At 43.3% G+C, this 17,285-nt stretch overlaps 2 protein-coding genes across 7 annotated transcripts in view; one reads left to right on the top strand and one right to left on the bottom strand.

Annotated features, from left to right (window-relative positions):
* Nucleotides 1-507: 507 nt before the first annotated feature.
* NDUFB1 (NADH:ubiquinone oxidoreductase subunit B1) lies at nucleotides 508-7,534 on the bottom strand. 4 transcript variants are annotated; one of them, XM_036275562.1, is made up of 3 exons: nucleotides 7,410-7,534; nucleotides 1,438-1,579; nucleotides 508-602 (listed from the first exon to the last, which is right to left on the bottom strand). In XM_036275562.1, exons 2-3 carry the CDS (start codon nucleotides 1,572-1,574, stop codon nucleotides 566-568), a joined length of 174 nt encoding a protein of 57 aa, XP_036131455.1. In that variant the 5' UTR covers nucleotides 1,575-1,579; nucleotides 7,410-7,534; the 3' UTR covers nucleotides 508-565. The 4 variants fall into 4 exon arrangements, with proteins under 4 accessions (XP_036131455.1, XP_036131448.1, XP_036131463.1 ...); XM_036275555.1 differs by having other exon boundaries at nucleotides 1,438-1,582; nucleotides 7,410-7,514; XM_036275570.1 differs by having other exon boundaries at nucleotides 1,438-1,582; nucleotides 7,359-7,462.
* A 208-nt stretch (nucleotides 7,535-7,742) lies between these two features.
* Nucleotides 7,743-17,285, top strand: part of CPSF2 (cleavage and polyadenylation specific factor 2) — a 33,983-nt gene continuing 24,440 nt past the window's right edge. Inside the window, exons 1-2 of one of the 3 annotated variants that reach the window (XM_036271652.1) lie at nucleotides 7,743-7,895; nucleotides 12,199-12,260. The gene's annotated coding sequence lies outside the window, so the exon portion shown is untranslated. Of the gene's footprint in view, nucleotides 7,896-12,198; nucleotides 12,261-14,746; nucleotides 14,873-17,285 lie in introns of those variants that run through there. The other 2 variants (XM_036271670.1, XM_036271661.1) reach the window with 2 other exon arrangements.

The raw sequence follows: 17,285 nt of genomic DNA, 5'->3' as shown, positions 1-17,285 counted from the left end.
ATGTGTCCCTCTGTCCTTCTTCCTTCCAACCCCTTTCTGCACCCTGGTACCCCAGGCAACCACTGATCTTTATTAAAGATTTGTTTGCAGCTTCTAAAGTGTTATATAAATGAAATCATATAGTGTGTGTGCGTATGCTCTTTTTGTTTGGCTTCTTTCATTCAGATTAATTAACCTGAAATTCATCTCTGTTGTATCAATAGATCATTTCTTTTTATTACAAGTAAAATCTTAGCATCATCCTTTTAAAGCTCCTTTGAAGCACATGGTTTGAAAAAAATTTTTTCTGAAAAATATATGAAGAAAAAATTGGAGACACGAGTGATTACTGTGGTCTAAAATAAGTACCAGCAAATTAAATGCTCATTGCAAAGTTAATGTCAAGGTACACAATCAGGCACTCAGGAATTATTTTTAAAGCTAGTGTGCCTATTACTTGAAATGTGAAAGATTACTTCAGCATTAAAAGGACCACAGTCCAAATTGTTCAAATTAAATGTGTTTTTATTTTTCTCAATTTAAAAAACTGTGAACATTCTGTAATTCAGCCACAGCCTTTACTCCTTTACTTCCAGGTGACTTCTTCATTGGGTCTCAATTCCCTGTGTGGGAAGAAAAAAGGAAGGAAAGGAAAAAGTATAAACACAACTTTTATGAGGGGATAAATAGAAAAATCAGCATAATATAAACTCAATATTTTATATTCTATTAAATTAACCCATTTAAAAGATCTTCTGTTGATTCAACATAGTCATTCTATTCTCTCAGGATTTTCAACTTTTACTACCTTTTCAATTGTTTCCAGATGAAACTGCAATTTCTTAGTCTATCTTCCTAGGAAAGCTCACTGAGTTCATTTGATGTTTCTAGCTCTTTCCCAGCTCATGCTATCTTTCCTGAAATCCTTGACTATATCTTCCTCTATAATGCCTGTGAGTGCTGCTCAGTTCTCTTGTCCCTTGAGTGTCCCCCTACCCACTGCACATCCAGGGGCAGACACCATCTTGCTAACTCTCTCTGCTGCCAGAGGAGCCATCTTCAGAGACACAACAGTCAGGCAGCTACCTATTGCCATCTGGTCACTCAACCACGTCTAAAGCTCTCAGGCTGTATTGCTGAGAACAGAGCACCAAGCCACTATTAGCACCATTTATTTCAGCTACCCCATGACTTAAGTAGGACAGTACATAATAATATATGTGAAAGCTGTATATGAAGTAGCCTGTTCATAAACTGAAGATTTGTTTACATTCCAAATGTAATCATACAGTTGTATGCAAGTATTAAACAACAAACAAGACTACAAAATAATATCACTTAAATCTAAGTCCTTGGTGTAAGGGCAGTTACCCCTTCTGTTTATTTTTGGCGTATATGATGTTAAGAAAACTTCCAAAATCTGGCTAATTGTTGGTTTAAAAATATGCCCAAACTAACCTTTTAAATAACATACTCTTGTTCCGGAAGGCAGTTAGCTTTTCATCATTCTTTCTGTCTAGATAACATCCAAGGACAAATCCCATAGGGACAAGTACATGTACCCAGTGGTCACGCACAATCTGAATCAAATTCATCCTGACTGCTAGGAAAAAAAAAAAAAAAATTGTCAGAAATATAACTGTCTTTGAAATATCTTTTAAATTGCATCTGAAACAGGATGATAGCCCTGAACATAGAAATAGATATTAAAAGCATCAGGTTCTTTAAATTTGCTTGGCATAGGAATGTCGTGTACTACTTAAAATCTACTTGATAAAGATGTAGATGACAATGATTAATATAAAAATTATGATGCACTAAAGACAGTTTATTAACTTTTTTCCTAGCTTTATCAGTGACCTGATGAGATAGTGCAGAGAAATGGAGAATATAAATTCTACCTGGAAAACCTGAGTATTTGTACCCACCTAGTATTGACTTAAAACATTTATATGTGTAAAATAATTTTAGAACCTCTCACAATGCTAAAACAAATACAGAATGATACTATTCTGCCAGAAGCAGGATTCTTTAGATAAAGCTATAATTACTGAACGCTATATTTTCAATTAGCAACAATCTTGTCTAGAATAAACCTCACTGGTTATATATACCACCATTGTGCAAAGCCAAAAACTAATTTTTAAAAGGAAATGAAAAAATATGAGAGAAATAAAGAAACAAAAATAGCCCTGGCCAGTTTGGCTCAACAGTTAAAAAAGCATCGGCTTGTGGACCAAAGAGTCGTGGGTTTGATTCCAGCCAAGGGCATGTACCTCAGTTGTGGTTCATCCCCGGCCCTGGTTGGGGTTGAGTGGGTGGCAACCAGTCGATGTGTCCCTCTCACACCGATGTTTCTCTCTCTCTCTCTCTTCCTCTCTCCCTCCCTCCTGCTCTATCTGAAGATAAATAGAAAAATATCCTCAGGTGAGGATTTAAAAAACAAACAAAAATTCAGTAATATCACAGTAGATTTGAATGACAATTAAATGACTCTACAAAAGACATGGCGAGAAGGGAACTTACTTTTATAAAATGACTAATAGGTACCAGAGACATCACAGTATAATCTATATAATATGAAACAACTATATCTATCCTCATTATACATAAGAAAGAAGCTTAACTCAAATAGATATTAAGTACAGAGCTGGAATTCAAACTCAGGTTTGCTCCAAAGCTCTGGATGCCTTACATTAGATCACAGTGCCTCTCAGACTGCTCCCAAACTGATCTTTATGGTACTTAAGAGCTTTTTCTTTTGCATTATTTATTATCCTAACCCGAGGACATCTTTGCATTTATCTTTAAATAGAGCAGGAGGGAGAGAGGGAGGAAGAGAGAGAGAAACATCGACATGAGAGAGACACATCAAGTGGTTGCCACCCACACAACTGGGGACTAGAGACAAACTTGCAAGCGAGGTATGTGCCCTTAGCGGGAACCGAACCTGGTACTCTCTGGTCCGCGGGCTGACACTCTAACCGCTGAGCCAAAGCGGCCAAGGCCTTAAGAGCTTTTAAGTTCTAAGAGTTTCCAAAGGCAGAGGAGGAGGAGGAATATGAGAACTAAAAGTCATCATATGGAAAATAAATTTGACTAATTCAATAACATCATAGTTGAATTGTCAATTTTCTGTAAAAATTTGAACATAAACATTAAATCAAAATACATCCTTGTGTGCATGAATCTAAAATGAATAACTCATAGAGAATGGCTGAGAAGACACTGATGACACCCTAGAAAGAGAATTCAGTCATATGACAGGGATACATTCTGAGAAATGCATCCTTAGGGAATTTCGTTGTGCAAACATCATGGAGTACACTTGCACAAACCTAGATGGTCTAGCCTACTGCTCCTAGGCCACAAACCTGTACAGCATGTTACTCTACTGAACAGCAGGCAATTGTAAAACAATGGTGAGATAAGAAATGGTGCACCTGTGCAGGGCACTGACCATGCATGGAGCTTGCAGGCCTGGAGGCTGCTCTGGGTGAGGCAGTGAGCGAGTGAATGTCAAGGCCTAGGACACTACTGGACACTACTGTAGACTTTATAAACACTGTCCCATAAGCCCTTCCCCTGCTTCCTTCTGACAGGGTCAGAAACAGAACCTGGAAGCTGTCCGTGCTGCTCCATGAACAGGGAGGTGGGCTGGACTGATGAGAAATGCCGAGGAGAAACTGGCCGGGGAAAGTGAAGCTCACCCTAATAGTGACTGTCAAGAGTGAGAGGCGGCTGGAGGGTCCGCAGGAACAAGAAATCAAGATGGGAGGATAAAGGAACACAGGGGACTGTCATGGCAATGAGGTTTCGGCTACTGCATGTTGGAGCAGTGGTCAGATTAAGGAACTTTCTGGAATTCATAAAAAAGGCATTTAAGCCCTGGCTGATTTGGCTCAGTGGTTAGAGCGTCCGCCTGCAGACCAAAGAGTACCAGGTTCGACTCTGGCCAAGGGCTTGTACCATGGTTGCGGTTCGTCCCTGGCCCAGGTTGGGGTCATGCGGGTGGCAACCAATCGATGAGTCTCTCTTACATCGATGTTTCTCTCTCTCTCTTCCTCCCTCCCTCCCTCCTGCTCTATCTGAAGATAAAATGGAAAAAATCCTCAAATGAGGATTTAAAAAATAACAAAATTTTTAAAAAGGCATTTAACATGGACAGAATATAGACCTGAGGACGTAACAGTTTGACTTTGGAGATTTGTTTTCGGTTCCACTGACCCTATCTGGCACAAAGGGCTCTCTCTGGCGTTGAACTGATGGAAGAAATAAAACGTACCTACACGTTACCTCACTCAACCTGGGAGTGATTCCAGACTGCACAGGAAGCTTTACTAACTGGCAGAGGCACTTAATCCTTGTTCAGGCAGCTCCTGTGCACCCGTGTCCTTGTCCAGGGTCTCAGGTGCTGAACAAAGACTTCGCAGCAATGCTGTCTGAAGACCTTGGCGCTCCATCCGGGAGGGTGCAGCGCCCTCTGAGTGCAGTGCTGGGGCTGGGGTGTCATCCCTGCACTCCAAACCGAGCTGCTGTGAGTGACTGGGAACCTCCTGACAAGTCCCAGGTATTACTCCAGCAGAGAGAAAACATTCCTCCTGAACCACACATCCCTCCATTTCTTACAGGAAATTCAGCTCCATCATTATCTTTGGGGCTACCATCCTCCACACTGTCTGCTGTTGACTGAAACGTCCTTATACGGTACATGACTATACATTACTGCTAACAGAAGTGTTTAGCACTAAATTGTGTTAGGATTGTGTAGACTGAATTCCTGCCTCTCCTTCTAAGGCACCGATTCTCACACTTACACATTCTAATTCTTCATTTCTCAGATTTGAATCACTCACTCCCATTTAAAGGCACTGGGTTAGGAAATGGACATTAAGCTAAAAATTGCACTACAGGCATTCCTTGGCGATACTACGAGTTTGGTTCCAGACCACAAAATAAAGCAAGTATCCCAATAAACACACACACACACACACACACACACACACACACACATTGTTTTTGGTTAATCCTCACCCAAGGATATCTTTCCATTTATTTTTAGATAGAGTAGAAGGGAGGGAGGGAGGGGAAGAGAGAGAAAGAAACTTCGATGTGAGAGAGACACATCCATTGGTTGCCTCCCTACAGAACCCCGACCACCCTGATCTGGGCCAGGAATCAAACCTGCAACCCAGGTATACGCTCTTGACCAGGAATCATTCTAGCTCAGTTTTTATGTCCATAAATCTTTGTCTTCCTTGGTCATCCACTACAGTGAAATAAGCAGGAAAAGTGATGTTCAGTGCTGCTCTCCCAAAGTCCATTAAATTATAGATTCTACAATGGTAATGTAAACCCTAGGCCCTGCAGTTCTGGGCCGATGCTCTAACTGCTGAGCCAAACCAGCCAGGGCAAGTCATAGTCCTTTTGCTGGTAGAGTGTCTAACCTTCAATTTGTAAAAAATACAATACCATGAAGCACACTAATGTGATGTGAGGTGTGACTATACTAATATACTGTCTTTTATAGAATGTAATATTACAGAAGGTTCCTGTCTGCATGTCACTGATCTAGAAAATTATGGTGTAATATTTTACAGTTTAGTCACCAACTAATTTTATATATTTCTTTAAAAAAAATTTTTTTTATTGATTTTTTTTAGAGAGCGAGAGGAAGGGAGAGAAAAACATCAATGTGAGAGAAACATTGATTGGCTGCCTCCTGCACGCCCCCTGGTTGGACTCCTGGTTAGACTGCAGGCTGGAGCTAGGTAGGGGGGCGTGCAGGAGCAGCCAATAGATATTTCTCTCCCATCGATGTTTCTATCTCTCTCCATTCCTCTCTCTTAAGAAAAAAATAATCAATAATAATAACATATATATTAAAAAAATTTAAAAATAAGTAAAATAAAATCTAGAGTTGGACTCACCCGCCATGAAGGAAGCCTGATTTCATCTCTAAGAAGTAAATGGCAAATCTTAGTCCCAGAGGTATTTCACATTACCATTGTAAAACCTATAATTTAATGGACTTTGGGAGAGCAGCACTGAACATCATTTTTCCTGCTTATTTCACTGTAGTGGATGACCAAGGAAGACAAAGATTTATGGACATAAAAACCGAGCTAGCATGATTCCTTGGAGAATGGACAGGAGCGGGAGCACAGACAGGCTTTCAGGCTCTTGGTCAACAGCCCAAGACTATAAAGGGTGGGAAAAGGTAGACGTCCTGGGACAGGCTCCAATGAGACAAGCCTAGCTTTGGATGAAGAGTGACATTCACATGGGTGCCCACGAGGGCACTGTACACACATGGGTGGGCAAAAGTAAGTTTACAGTTGAGTATGCAAAACACAGTTTATTCTTGTATTATTATTTTTTATTTACTGTATATTTTCTATACAAACAACTGTAATCCTACCTTTGCCCACCCTGTATTAATGTCTTCTTCATATAAAGACTCAAGAAAAATTTTGCTCTTACTTCAGAATTGGGAGTAGCTATGGTATTCCTGGGGGGGCAAGGGAGGGAAGCTAGTTGATTTTTCTTATGGATTTAAGGAATCATACAACTGATCAAATGTCCCCAATGCAGTAGATATATTTTTTTCAGATGAGGCAATCCAGGGACAATCAACTTGCCAAAAGTCACAGATGCAGTACGTGGCAGAGCTGGGATTAATAGGCAGTCTGGCTCGCTCTTTATTTGTGCCTTACTGTCTCTTCCAATAAACTATCTGGTGCGTATTTTTGTCAGTCACTCCGAGTTCACGTTGGAAAAATAAAGGTACTTAAAATTTTAAATATATGTCTATTTCTATTTTTTAATTGGTCCCTACAGCACTTTATATGTATTGATCAAAAAGTGTCGATTTAACTGATGGAAAAAGAGTGCTGGATGCACAGAGAAATGGAATTCCTTGAAGTCACCTGTCCTCACGACACATATACCCCAGGAACCAAGCACAAAGTAAATAATACTATTAAAAGTGCACATTTTGTGGAATGGTCGGCACAAGAGGGTTTGAGGTGTACAAGTGAGAGCGAGACTGGCTTCCAATTGTGAGCAACGAGAAAGACAGACGCTGGAACGTGCAAGAATAACAGGCTCCCTCCCTGCAGCAGCCCAGCATCGGGGTCCAGCCGGGGGCGGCCCCCGCGAAGTCTCGAATACGTTTCCCAGTTACGACAGCCTCAGGGCACCCTTTCGAACAGCCCCGAGACGGCAAACGTGAGCCCAGCCGTCCATCAAGAGAAACCCCACCTCCCTTTCCTTTTCCCGTCTCCTTCGCTCTGAAGCTCGGAAAGGCCGGGCCCGGCGAGACCCAGACACCCCACACTCCATCGTCCAGGGCTTTCCTAGGGGTGCACCCTCCCCACCTGCACAACGGTGGCCCGCAGAGCCTCGGCCGCCCTCGAGCCCGGACCCACCTGCGGTCTCGGTGGCAGCAACGACCCCACGACCAAGGGCAGCGGCAAGTCCAACCTCCTGCGCCTGCGGAAGCCGAGGCCTAGGAACACTCCATTCGCCGTGCCCGCTCCAAGGCAGGGGTGGCACTGCGAAACCATAACTCTTTTTTCTTTTCACATTCGACTCTTCTCACATTTACGTTAGCTTTAATATATTACAAATTACTTTAAACTAAAACTTAGGTCCCAGGTGATTAGACTTGGTGTAAGGGCCATCGCCTTCCTACATTTCGCCTGTACCCCAACCCGAAGATGGTATCGCCCTGGGTGTCCCCGCCCCAGCGGTTCGACTCCAGTTTCAAAATGGCGGCCGCCACTGAGGAGCTGCTGCTGCTGGCTGGTCATTACGGCTGCTGCTGAGCGAGCGTCAGCTTTCCTTGCTCTTGAACCTGGATTCGACTAGGGGTTGGGAAGGGCAGTGGACGGCGTTGGGGGAGGACTGACGAGGCAAGTGAGGGCGGGAGAGAGGGAGCCTTTGGATGGGGGAGGGGGCGTCCTGGCGCTCCGGAGAGCCCGCTCCAACTCCCACCCAGGCTCTGCTGGGACGTGCTCCCGGGTTTCGGTTGCAACTGTCCTGGTCGTTCTTGGCAGAAGTGCTCAGCGAAGTTAAGAGAAGTGACTTCTCCGAGGGGGTAGAGGTCTCGGCTTTCTGTGGCAGTCCGGACGACTCACTCCTTCGCCCTCCTCCCCTCCCTGTTCTGCTTCCCTCTGCCCTTGCAGGCTCCGCGCAGGCGGCGTGCGTCCGCCGCCAGCTTTGGCTCCTTCGCCTCGTGGCTCCCGCTTCTCAGTCTCCTCCCTCTGGGTTTTCCCGTCCTCTGGGGTTGAGAGACCAGTAGGCTGAGCATTGGGAACAAAGTAGGCGTCCTTTTTAATTAAAAATTTCTCGGCCCTCCGTGTCTCCTGCTCCCCAGCCACAGTCAACCTATTTTACAGGGTTTTCAGGAGACAGGAAGTCAGACTAGCCATAACCCTGGCAAATCTGGTGTCCTGTGACCTGGCGAACCTGAGTTATCAACTGCCCATCTCCTAATTTTTGTTTTTTTAATCCCAACCGGAGGACATTTTTGCATTTATCTTCAGATAGAGTGGGAGGAAGAGAGAGAGAGAAGCATCATGTGCGAGTGGCTGCCACCCACACCCCAACCCTGGCGGGGACAAACCGCAACCGAGGTACGCGCCCTTAGTGGGAACCTAACCTGTGACTCTCTGGTCCTACCGCTGAGCCAAACCGGCCAGGGCCCATCTCTTAATTTTTAAAACTTACAAACCCTTTGATCCTGGTAGGAAACCACTGTTCTTCTCTGGAGCTGACCTGGAAGAGACTCCGCACTGAGATCCCCTTTTCCCTTGCATTTTGCAGAGTTTTTCTTAGTTGTCATCAACATGCAGATTATTATTGAGAGAGCAAGTAACTGTGATAGATAATTGCAGTGAAGTAGTATGATCAGAATCGCTCGCTGCCCAGAAGAAATGTATGATGTAGTTAGCGTTCATTCTTAACCTCAGTACACCTTTATGTTGCTTTAAGTGCTGTGCGTGGTATTGGCCACACAAAGGTGATCACTTTTACTCTTCACCTATGCATTCAGTATGTATTCAACAAATATTCTGTGTGTCCATTTTGTGCTAGGTGAAAAGAAAGAACTGCCTGAGGACACCAAAAAGCTTTATTAAGGAGTAAATATTTGAGCTGGGTCATGAAGGGTCAAAAGCAATTTACTAGACTCAAGAGGAGGTCATTCCTGGATGGAGCACAGGAATGCAAAGATTTGACAAGTTTTGAAATTTTATTTAGTAGTTCGTAGGAAGCCAGTGAATACTTTGCACAAGGAGGGGGCATGAGTATATGTGTTTTTTAAAAGGATGACAGCTATATGGAAGATCAAGTTGGAACAGGAAAAATAGATGAGGAAATTGCAATCATTCAGGTAAGGTAATAAGTGCCTCAACTGAGGTAGAATAGTAAAGGATGTCAGACGTTTCTAAAATGTCAAAATAGGACTCAACTGGCAGCCAATTTGGTGGTAAGAGGATGACTCCAGGGTTTTTTGTCTGGGAGACTAAATGGTTGGTGATACCATTAAAATCAAGCCTAAGACATGTTCATAAAAATAGAGTGGTGCCAACCTGCACTTTAGGAGTGGCAGAACACAGTGCTCTGCATTGGGAAGCATTGATTTTAGAGTCTAGACCTGTGCTATTACAGTAGCCAGGAGCTACGTGTAGCTGTTGAGTACTTGAAATTGTGGTTAGATCAAATGGAGATGTGCTCTAAATATGAAATACACACTGGGTTTCAAAGACTTAATCCAAAAAAAAAAAAGTAAAATATCTCAATAACTTAATAATGATTCCATGTTGAAATATTTTAGGTATATCAGGTTAAATAAAAATATATTAAAACTTACTTCGCCTGTAAAATTTTCAATATGGCTGTGAAAACATTTAAAATTACATTTGTGGCTTGCCTCATATTTTTGTTGGACTAGACTGTCGTAGTCTAGACTAGTGATAGAATTTGAGTTGGGTCTTTTTTTTTTTTAATCTTTATTGTTGAAAGTATTTCAGATGTCCCCATTTTGTCCCCCATTGACCCCCTCCTCCCCGCTGAGTTGGGTCTTGAGATGATGGTGAACAATCAGGGCAGCTTGCTGGTACTCTCCATTGCCAGTGAAGGCTTTTAGGTTTCGGTTGTTTTTTCAAGCAGTAGGGAGCCTTCCTAGATTTCTGAGCAGGGGATAATGTGTGCAGGGGTGTTTCTGAAGATTAACCTGGCAGGAATGTTGAAGTTGAGATAAGGGCGGAAAGACTGGAGGGGAGGACACAGAAACCCTGTGTTAAGGTACTGGCAGTAGGACTAGAAAGGGAAGGATATGTGTGCAAGGCATTCTGAGGGAAAAATAACCAGGAGTTGGTAACAGACTGTTGAGAAAGAAGTAAAAAAAAGGAATCAAACACATCTTAGAGTTATAACAGTACATTTGGGGCTAAAGAAATTTAGCCTCAAAAGAATAAATAAGCCCAGCTGGCGGGAGTGGCTCAGTTGGTTGAGCATCGTCCTGTGTTCAGAAAGGTTGCCGGATTGATTCCTGGTCAGGGCACATGTCCAGTTTCAGGTTCTGTCTCCAGTCGGTTAGGGCACATACAGAAGGCAACTAATTGATGTTTCTCTCATCCCCCTCCCCGCCCCCACCCTTCCTGTTTCTAAGCATGTCCTCGGGTGATCTGACTTTCTGTGCTTTCCATCAATCATAACACTAGCCAGTTTTCCTAAAATACAGTTACCTGTATCATGTCATCTTCCTACTTGGTAATGGATCTTAAAATATTTCTCTCTTGCCCGTAGAACTAGGTCCAAAGTTTCCAAGGCCTTTCACTATCTGGCCCTTTTTAAAAACAACAACAACAACAAAACATGTTTTGCCCTGGCTGATTTGGCTCAGCGGTTAGAATGTAGTCCTGCTGTTACAGTTTGACCCCAGCCCCCGGTTGGGGTTGTGTGGGCGGCAGCCAGTCGATGTGTCTCTCTCACATCGATGTTTCGCTTTCTCTCTTCCTCCTGCTCTTTCTGAAGATGAATGCACCCCCCCCCCAAAAAAAAAACATGTTTTATTGACATTTAAAGAGTTAGGGAGAGGGGGAGAGAGAGATAGAAGCATCCATGAGAGAAAAACATCAATTGGCTGCCTCCTGCACGCTCCCTGTTGGGAATTGAGCCCACAACCTGGGCAGGTGTCCTGACTGGGACGTGAACTGGTGACCATTTGGTGCGTGGGTCAGCGCTCAACAACTGAGCCACACGGGCCAGGAAGGCCCTTTCCTATTAATATGCCAAGCTAGTTTTTTCACTTGCAGCTGTAATTTTTTGTTTTGTGCCTTTGATCATGTTATTGTTTTGAATACTTTTTCTCTGGTCTCTTTCTGCCCAGGTCCTACCAATCCTTAATGAATAATTTAAGATTCCACCTTTTTTATGATTTTCAATAACATCAGCTAATGTCAATTTAAAAAAACAAAAAAATTCCTTAAATTGCATATTTCAGCGCCTAATTATAACCAATTTGGTATATTAGTACTTTTGTCTTTATATCTTTTATTACCTTTTTAAAAATGTTTTATTGATTTTTTTAGTGAGAGAGGAAGGGGGAGAGAGAGAAACGCCAATGTGAGAAACATCAGTCCTCTGCCTCCTGCACGCCCCCTACCGGGGATTGAGCCCGCAATCTGGGCGTGTGCCCTGACGAGGAATCAAACTGGGACCTCTCAGTATATGGGACTATGTTCAATCCACTGAGCCACACTGGCCGGATTATCTTTTATTATCTTCACCCTGTGTGTTTTATGTAGGCTTAAGCTTTCTAAAATTATGACAAGTTTCTTTCTTTTTTTTAAATTGATTTTAGAGAGGGAGGTGGGAGAGAGAGAAAGAGAGCTATTGATGTGAAAGAGACACATCAATCAGTTGCCTCCTATACGAGCCCCGAACAGGGATGGAACCAGCAACCTAGGTATGTGCCCTGACCTGGAATCAAACCAGCAACCTTCTGGCGCACAAGATTACGCTCCAACCAACTGAGCCACACCGGCCAGGGCTGACAAGTTTTTTTTTTAAAAAAGGATCCATATATTATACTATTTGTTGCTGCTCATGGTGTTCATCGTAGAGCAAGACAGAAATTAAATAGCATGATTAAAACTGAAGTAAATCACTATGCCGCATTCATTAGACTCTTATTTCTTTATTTTTTAGATATACAAAGAACTCTTCCTTTGAATTCATAGTGTTTCATCCTATATACGACTGAGATATCAGTAAGTAATGAACATCTAATAAAGATATAGCTTTATCATATTCTGAGCAGTTGTTATAAAAATACTTTTCATGTGTTGAATCAGAGTGTCTGCAAAAATGTCCTAACATGAACTCATTCAATTCTGTCTGAAAGGTACTCTGTTTTCACTTCATGATTTAAATAAAGTGGGACGTAAGGTAGATTTGAGAAGAAAAGAGTTTCTATCAGTCTATTAATATAATTGTGGTGCGTGTGTTACCTGCCATTGCATGGGCTCTGACTCCTGGCAACTCTGTGAATGAGTTATTCCACAATTTCCTGTCCTAAACAGCCCACTCAGCTCCTGTAGGTGCAAGCCTATGGCTTCTTTTTTTTAAATATATATTTTTTTCTTTATTGATTTTAGAGAGAGGAAGGAAGAGGGAGAGAGAGAGAGATAGAAATATCGATGAGAGAGAATATTGATTGGCCGCCTCCTGCGTGCCCCCTGCTGGAGATCAGGCCCACAACCAGGGCATGTGCCCTGACCAGGAATTGAACTGGCAACCTCCTGGTGCATGGGTCAGTGCTTAACCACTGAGCCACACTGGCTGGGCAGCCCATGGCTTCTTTTATGGAGTCAATCCATCTCATATTTGGTCTTCCTCTTTTCCTGCTGCTTTCTTTTTTCCCAGCATTATTGCCATTTACAAAGAGCCCTGCCTTCTCATGATGAGCGCAAAGATGAGCTTCAGTTTTGTTATTTTTTGTCTCTAATGATGTTTCAGGCTTAATTTGTTCTGGGACCCACTTGTTCATCTTCTAGCCATCCAAGGTTTTAGTCGAGTTCTATTCCAACACCATCTTTCAAATGAATTAATTTTTTTCTATCAGCTTCTTCACTGTCCAGCTTTCACATCTGTACATAGTAATTGGGAATGTGAAGGTGGAGATGATCTTAGCTTGGTCTCTAATAATACATCTTTACTCTTGCTGATTTTTCTTTTTTTTAAATCCTCACCCTAGGATATTTTTCTATTTATCTTGAGGGGGAGAGAAAGGGAAAGAGAGAGAAATATCAACATGAGAGGGACTCATTGACTGGTTGCCATCCACACGACCCCAACCGGGGCCGGGGACAAACGGCAACTGAGGTACGTGCCCTTAGCGGGAACCGAACCTGGAATCTCCGGTCCGCGGGCCAATGCTCTAACCGCTGAGCAAAACTGGCCAGCGCTTGAACAGTTTTTTTAATGTGGCCTTTAAATCCATCAGGAGGTTATTTACCTTATATTTTGGTACTTTGGTTCTTGTAATGCTCTTCTTCAGCTTTAATGTTTGATGTTAACAGTTTGTGGTCAGGACCACAATCTGCTCCTGGTCTTATTTTGGCAGAGAGAAATACAGCTTTCCCATCTGCTGCTTGCAGTCGCGTCAGCTGTTTGATTTCTGTATTGGCCGTATGTGATGTCCTCATGTATGGTCACCAGTTGTTTGAAGCATGTTTGTGATGGACAAGTTGTTGGCTGCACAGGAATCCATGAGCCAATCTCCGGCTTCATCTCTAATCCCAAGCCCAAATATTTCGCCGACATTGGATTCTGCTTTTGCGTTCCCATCACCTGTAGTTATCAACGTGTTGTTTGGGTGTGATTAATTTATTCTTGGGTGCTTGTGTAAAAGCTTTCAGTTTCATCTTCTTCAGCCTCTGTAGTTGGAGTCTAGAATTGAATGATGGCTATGTTAACAGGTTTCCTGGAAGTCTGACTGATAGAATGGGTCAGTGCAGGCCCTAACTGCCTGTGCCATGTCTTGCCTCAGTGTTAAAGCCGCTCCATTTCTTCTGAGTTTGCCATTTCCAGAGTAGAACACTAGTAGTTGCCTGACTGGAAGTGTCCCATGCTAGTGCATTTTAGTTTGCTAACACCAAGCACTCCGATGGTTAGACGTTCCATTTCTTCCCTCACGATTTCTAGTTGACCTTGGTTCGTGCTCCTTATATTCCGTTCTGAGGATGTGTGCTCTGCAGCTTTGTACTTGCCTTGGTGCGCTCAGCCGGTGATGTCCTTTTGGCTTTGGTCTAGTTGCGTCATTAGCAAGAGGGCTATTTGTGCTTGTTCTCTGCTTTTCCCCAGTAACGACCTGGGAGTCTCATCTTTCAGCACTTTCTCATGTTTCACTTTGGACTGTCTCATCAAAGGTTTTTTAGATAAAATGAAAGATATAAAAAGAAAAGAAAGTACAGCAGTAGTTCACTATTGCCTTCTGCTGTGCAGTGTGTGGGTCCAAACCACAGGTGCTCGGGTCCATGGTGTCTCAGCCACCAGACGCCTGTGAAATGTGGCGCCCCTCCGGGAAGCATTGTGACACAAGAAGCCTTTTGGCAGGGAGAATTCCTTAGCTCCTTTCCAAAGCTGTGTTTATGCACATTTTTCACCAAATAGGGAATGAGTATCTTGTACTTCTCTTACCTTACAAATAGGAACACTAAGTCAATATATTTTTAATTTTAACTTGTTTCAACAGCTATCTATCTATTGAAAAATCACTAAAAGCAAGACATGTGCTAATATAGTAAGGATGTAAAATTAGATCAAGCCTAGCCCTGCACTCAGAGACATCTCCCAAGCAAGAGGAAATGCACATAAATAGGTAACTGTTAATGGTGTGGTAAGGGCACTAAAGCTCATTTAATACTAGCCATGCTTCATTCGTTTATTTAAGAAGCATTTATTGACCACTGTTTTATGTTAGGCACTGTGAAGATATTGGACTATAACTGGGATCAAAATAGACACAGTCTCTTCTTTCATGGAGTGCATATTCTAATGTCGGGATTAGGAAGAGAGAAGGGAATGGACACAGCGAAGAAATCAGTAAATAGCAAGTTTATAATAGAGAGTGCTAAGTCTTTTGAGGGAAATAGAATGAAATCATAAGGTATAACTGAAGTGGAGACAATGTCTCTGAGATAATAAATGTGAGGCAGGGAAAATATACAAACTAATTAGCGATCTTGGTGACTGGAGAGAAGAGGAAAATGTGGGAAATGTAACGGAAGTAAAAATGCAGGACTTACTGATGGATTAGGTGTGGGAAACAAAGTAAACGAAGGAATCAAGGGCGATTCTGTCAGAGACCAGATGGTATTTACAGCCATGGGACTGGGGAGCATACCACAGAGAAAACAAGTCCTGCTGAAAAGCACTGCCACATTTAGAGGCTGAGGAGAGCAAGAGGAATTAGCCAAGGAGATTGAAGACTGGCTAGTTAGATACAAGGAAAACCAGGAGAGGGTTGACAGAAGGGGAGAGGAGGGTGTTTCAAGGAGGAAGTGGTAGTTAATTTTGTTGAATGCTGCAATTTCCAGTAAATTGAGGCCAGAGAAATTTCCATTGGCTTAAGTTGAAGAGAGGTTGGTCAGTGACCTTGATGGAAGCATTTCTAGTGATCTGCTGGAGAAAGATGCCAGATTTGGTGGTGTGAATGGAAAATGGAGACACATTTATGGACAGATATTCTGAGAAATTTGCTGTGAAAGGGGAGCATAGAAATGATGATGTGGCTGTAGGGGATTGTGGGATGCAGAGAAGCTTCTTTTAAGTCGGGAGAGTCTGGACTGGTGCATCAGTGATACACTGATGACGCAGGGCAGAAAGGGGAATGCCATCCCTGGGAGAGGGATCCAGAGCACAGGGAAGGACTCGGATGAGAGCAGGGCTAATTATTCCGTATAATAGGAAACACAGCAGTGTACATGCAGGTATTTTCTAATTGAAGAATGAGGTGAGATTGTCAGCTGAGAGCAGGTAGAGGGAGGGGAGATGTGAAATAATCTCAGATGGAAAGGCAAACAGCCTACTAAGAAAAAAAATAGGACTGATAGGTAGTGCCTAGTGCCTTCCTAAGGTCTTTGGCCAGCAACTTAAAGAGCAAACAGCACAACTGTGCAGTTGTTTTTCCCATTCTGGTAACATTCAGCTGCTGGAATAGACAAGACAAAGTGAATGATCAGAGTCAATCAGAGTTGAGGTTTTGCTAGGCTACCCACTTTAATCAAAGACTAGATCAGCAAGATGTTTGGAACTGTTTACCAAATAATCATGTTGGGTCATAGATCCACAGTAAGGACATGAATGGAGACCAGAGTGAGCAAGGGAACATCCAAAAAGGAGTCACACACATTGTGTCTTTCCACAATGCCAGGTTTATTAGGGAGACTCCCCAATAAGCCAGTAGAGTCACACACAGGTTACACAGAGAGGGAGCTTATGAGATAGAATCGAGCAGAGCAGCATCCAGTGTAAAGTCTTGGTCCCTGGTGGCATCTGCAGGTGGAGAGACGGACATTGGTCTCAAGCCAGGTGGCTACAGTGGCTGCAGTGTCCTGTGGAGTGGAAGTCCGGCAGGGCTCCGAGTGTGACCTGTGGTACAGCCCAGCTTGAGCGTTGGGTGGTCAGAGCTCTGAGTTCTTATAGCCCACCAGGAGTGGAGGTCCCACTCAGATTGGTGTCCAGGTGGAGTCCTTATTCCAGTGTCCAGACATGTGGTTTTGGGCTTTCTGGGCCCCTCCTAAGGGTGTCCCCATTGTACCCCATTACCTCAGTCTTGACATAGCCCTTGACATAACTGTCATGGCCGACAGTGACTCCATATTGGATTTCCGAGGTGTCCACAGAGTCCCCTCTGCTCTTGCTCTGTACACAGAGGGCAGTGAAAAAGTGGTCAGTGGATGAGAGAACCAGTGAGGCCAAAGGATTTTGCAGTGGGAATACCGGAGTGAGTGAGCGGTGGAGAGGCTTGAGGGTGAAGCTTACTGGTAGTGAATAAGGTCCACGGAAAGTATCACTGGGGTGGTGGGTAGCTGAAGTGAAATGAAGATTTTTGGAGTTGAGAGTCAAGGAACTAACAGGTCAGTACTGAAGTTGTGAGAGGAAGACTGAGTTAGAACTGAAGCTCTCAGGGATTGAGGTCAGTTTACTAGAGGCCAGCAGTGAGGAGGGAATCAAGCTGGCAGTGAACCAACTGGGTGGCATGAGCTTTACTGGGACCGGAGTGTTCGAAA

This window comes from Molossus molossus, unplaced genomic scaffold (genome assembly GCF_014108415.1).
Source record: "Molossus molossus isolate mMolMol1 unplaced genomic scaffold, mMolMol1.p scaffold_m16_p_1, whole genome shotgun sequence".
Lineage (NCBI taxonomy): Eukaryota > Metazoa > Chordata > Mammalia > Chiroptera > Molossidae > Molossus > Molossus molossus.
This window is presented reverse-complemented; position numbering and strand designations above follow the sequence as displayed.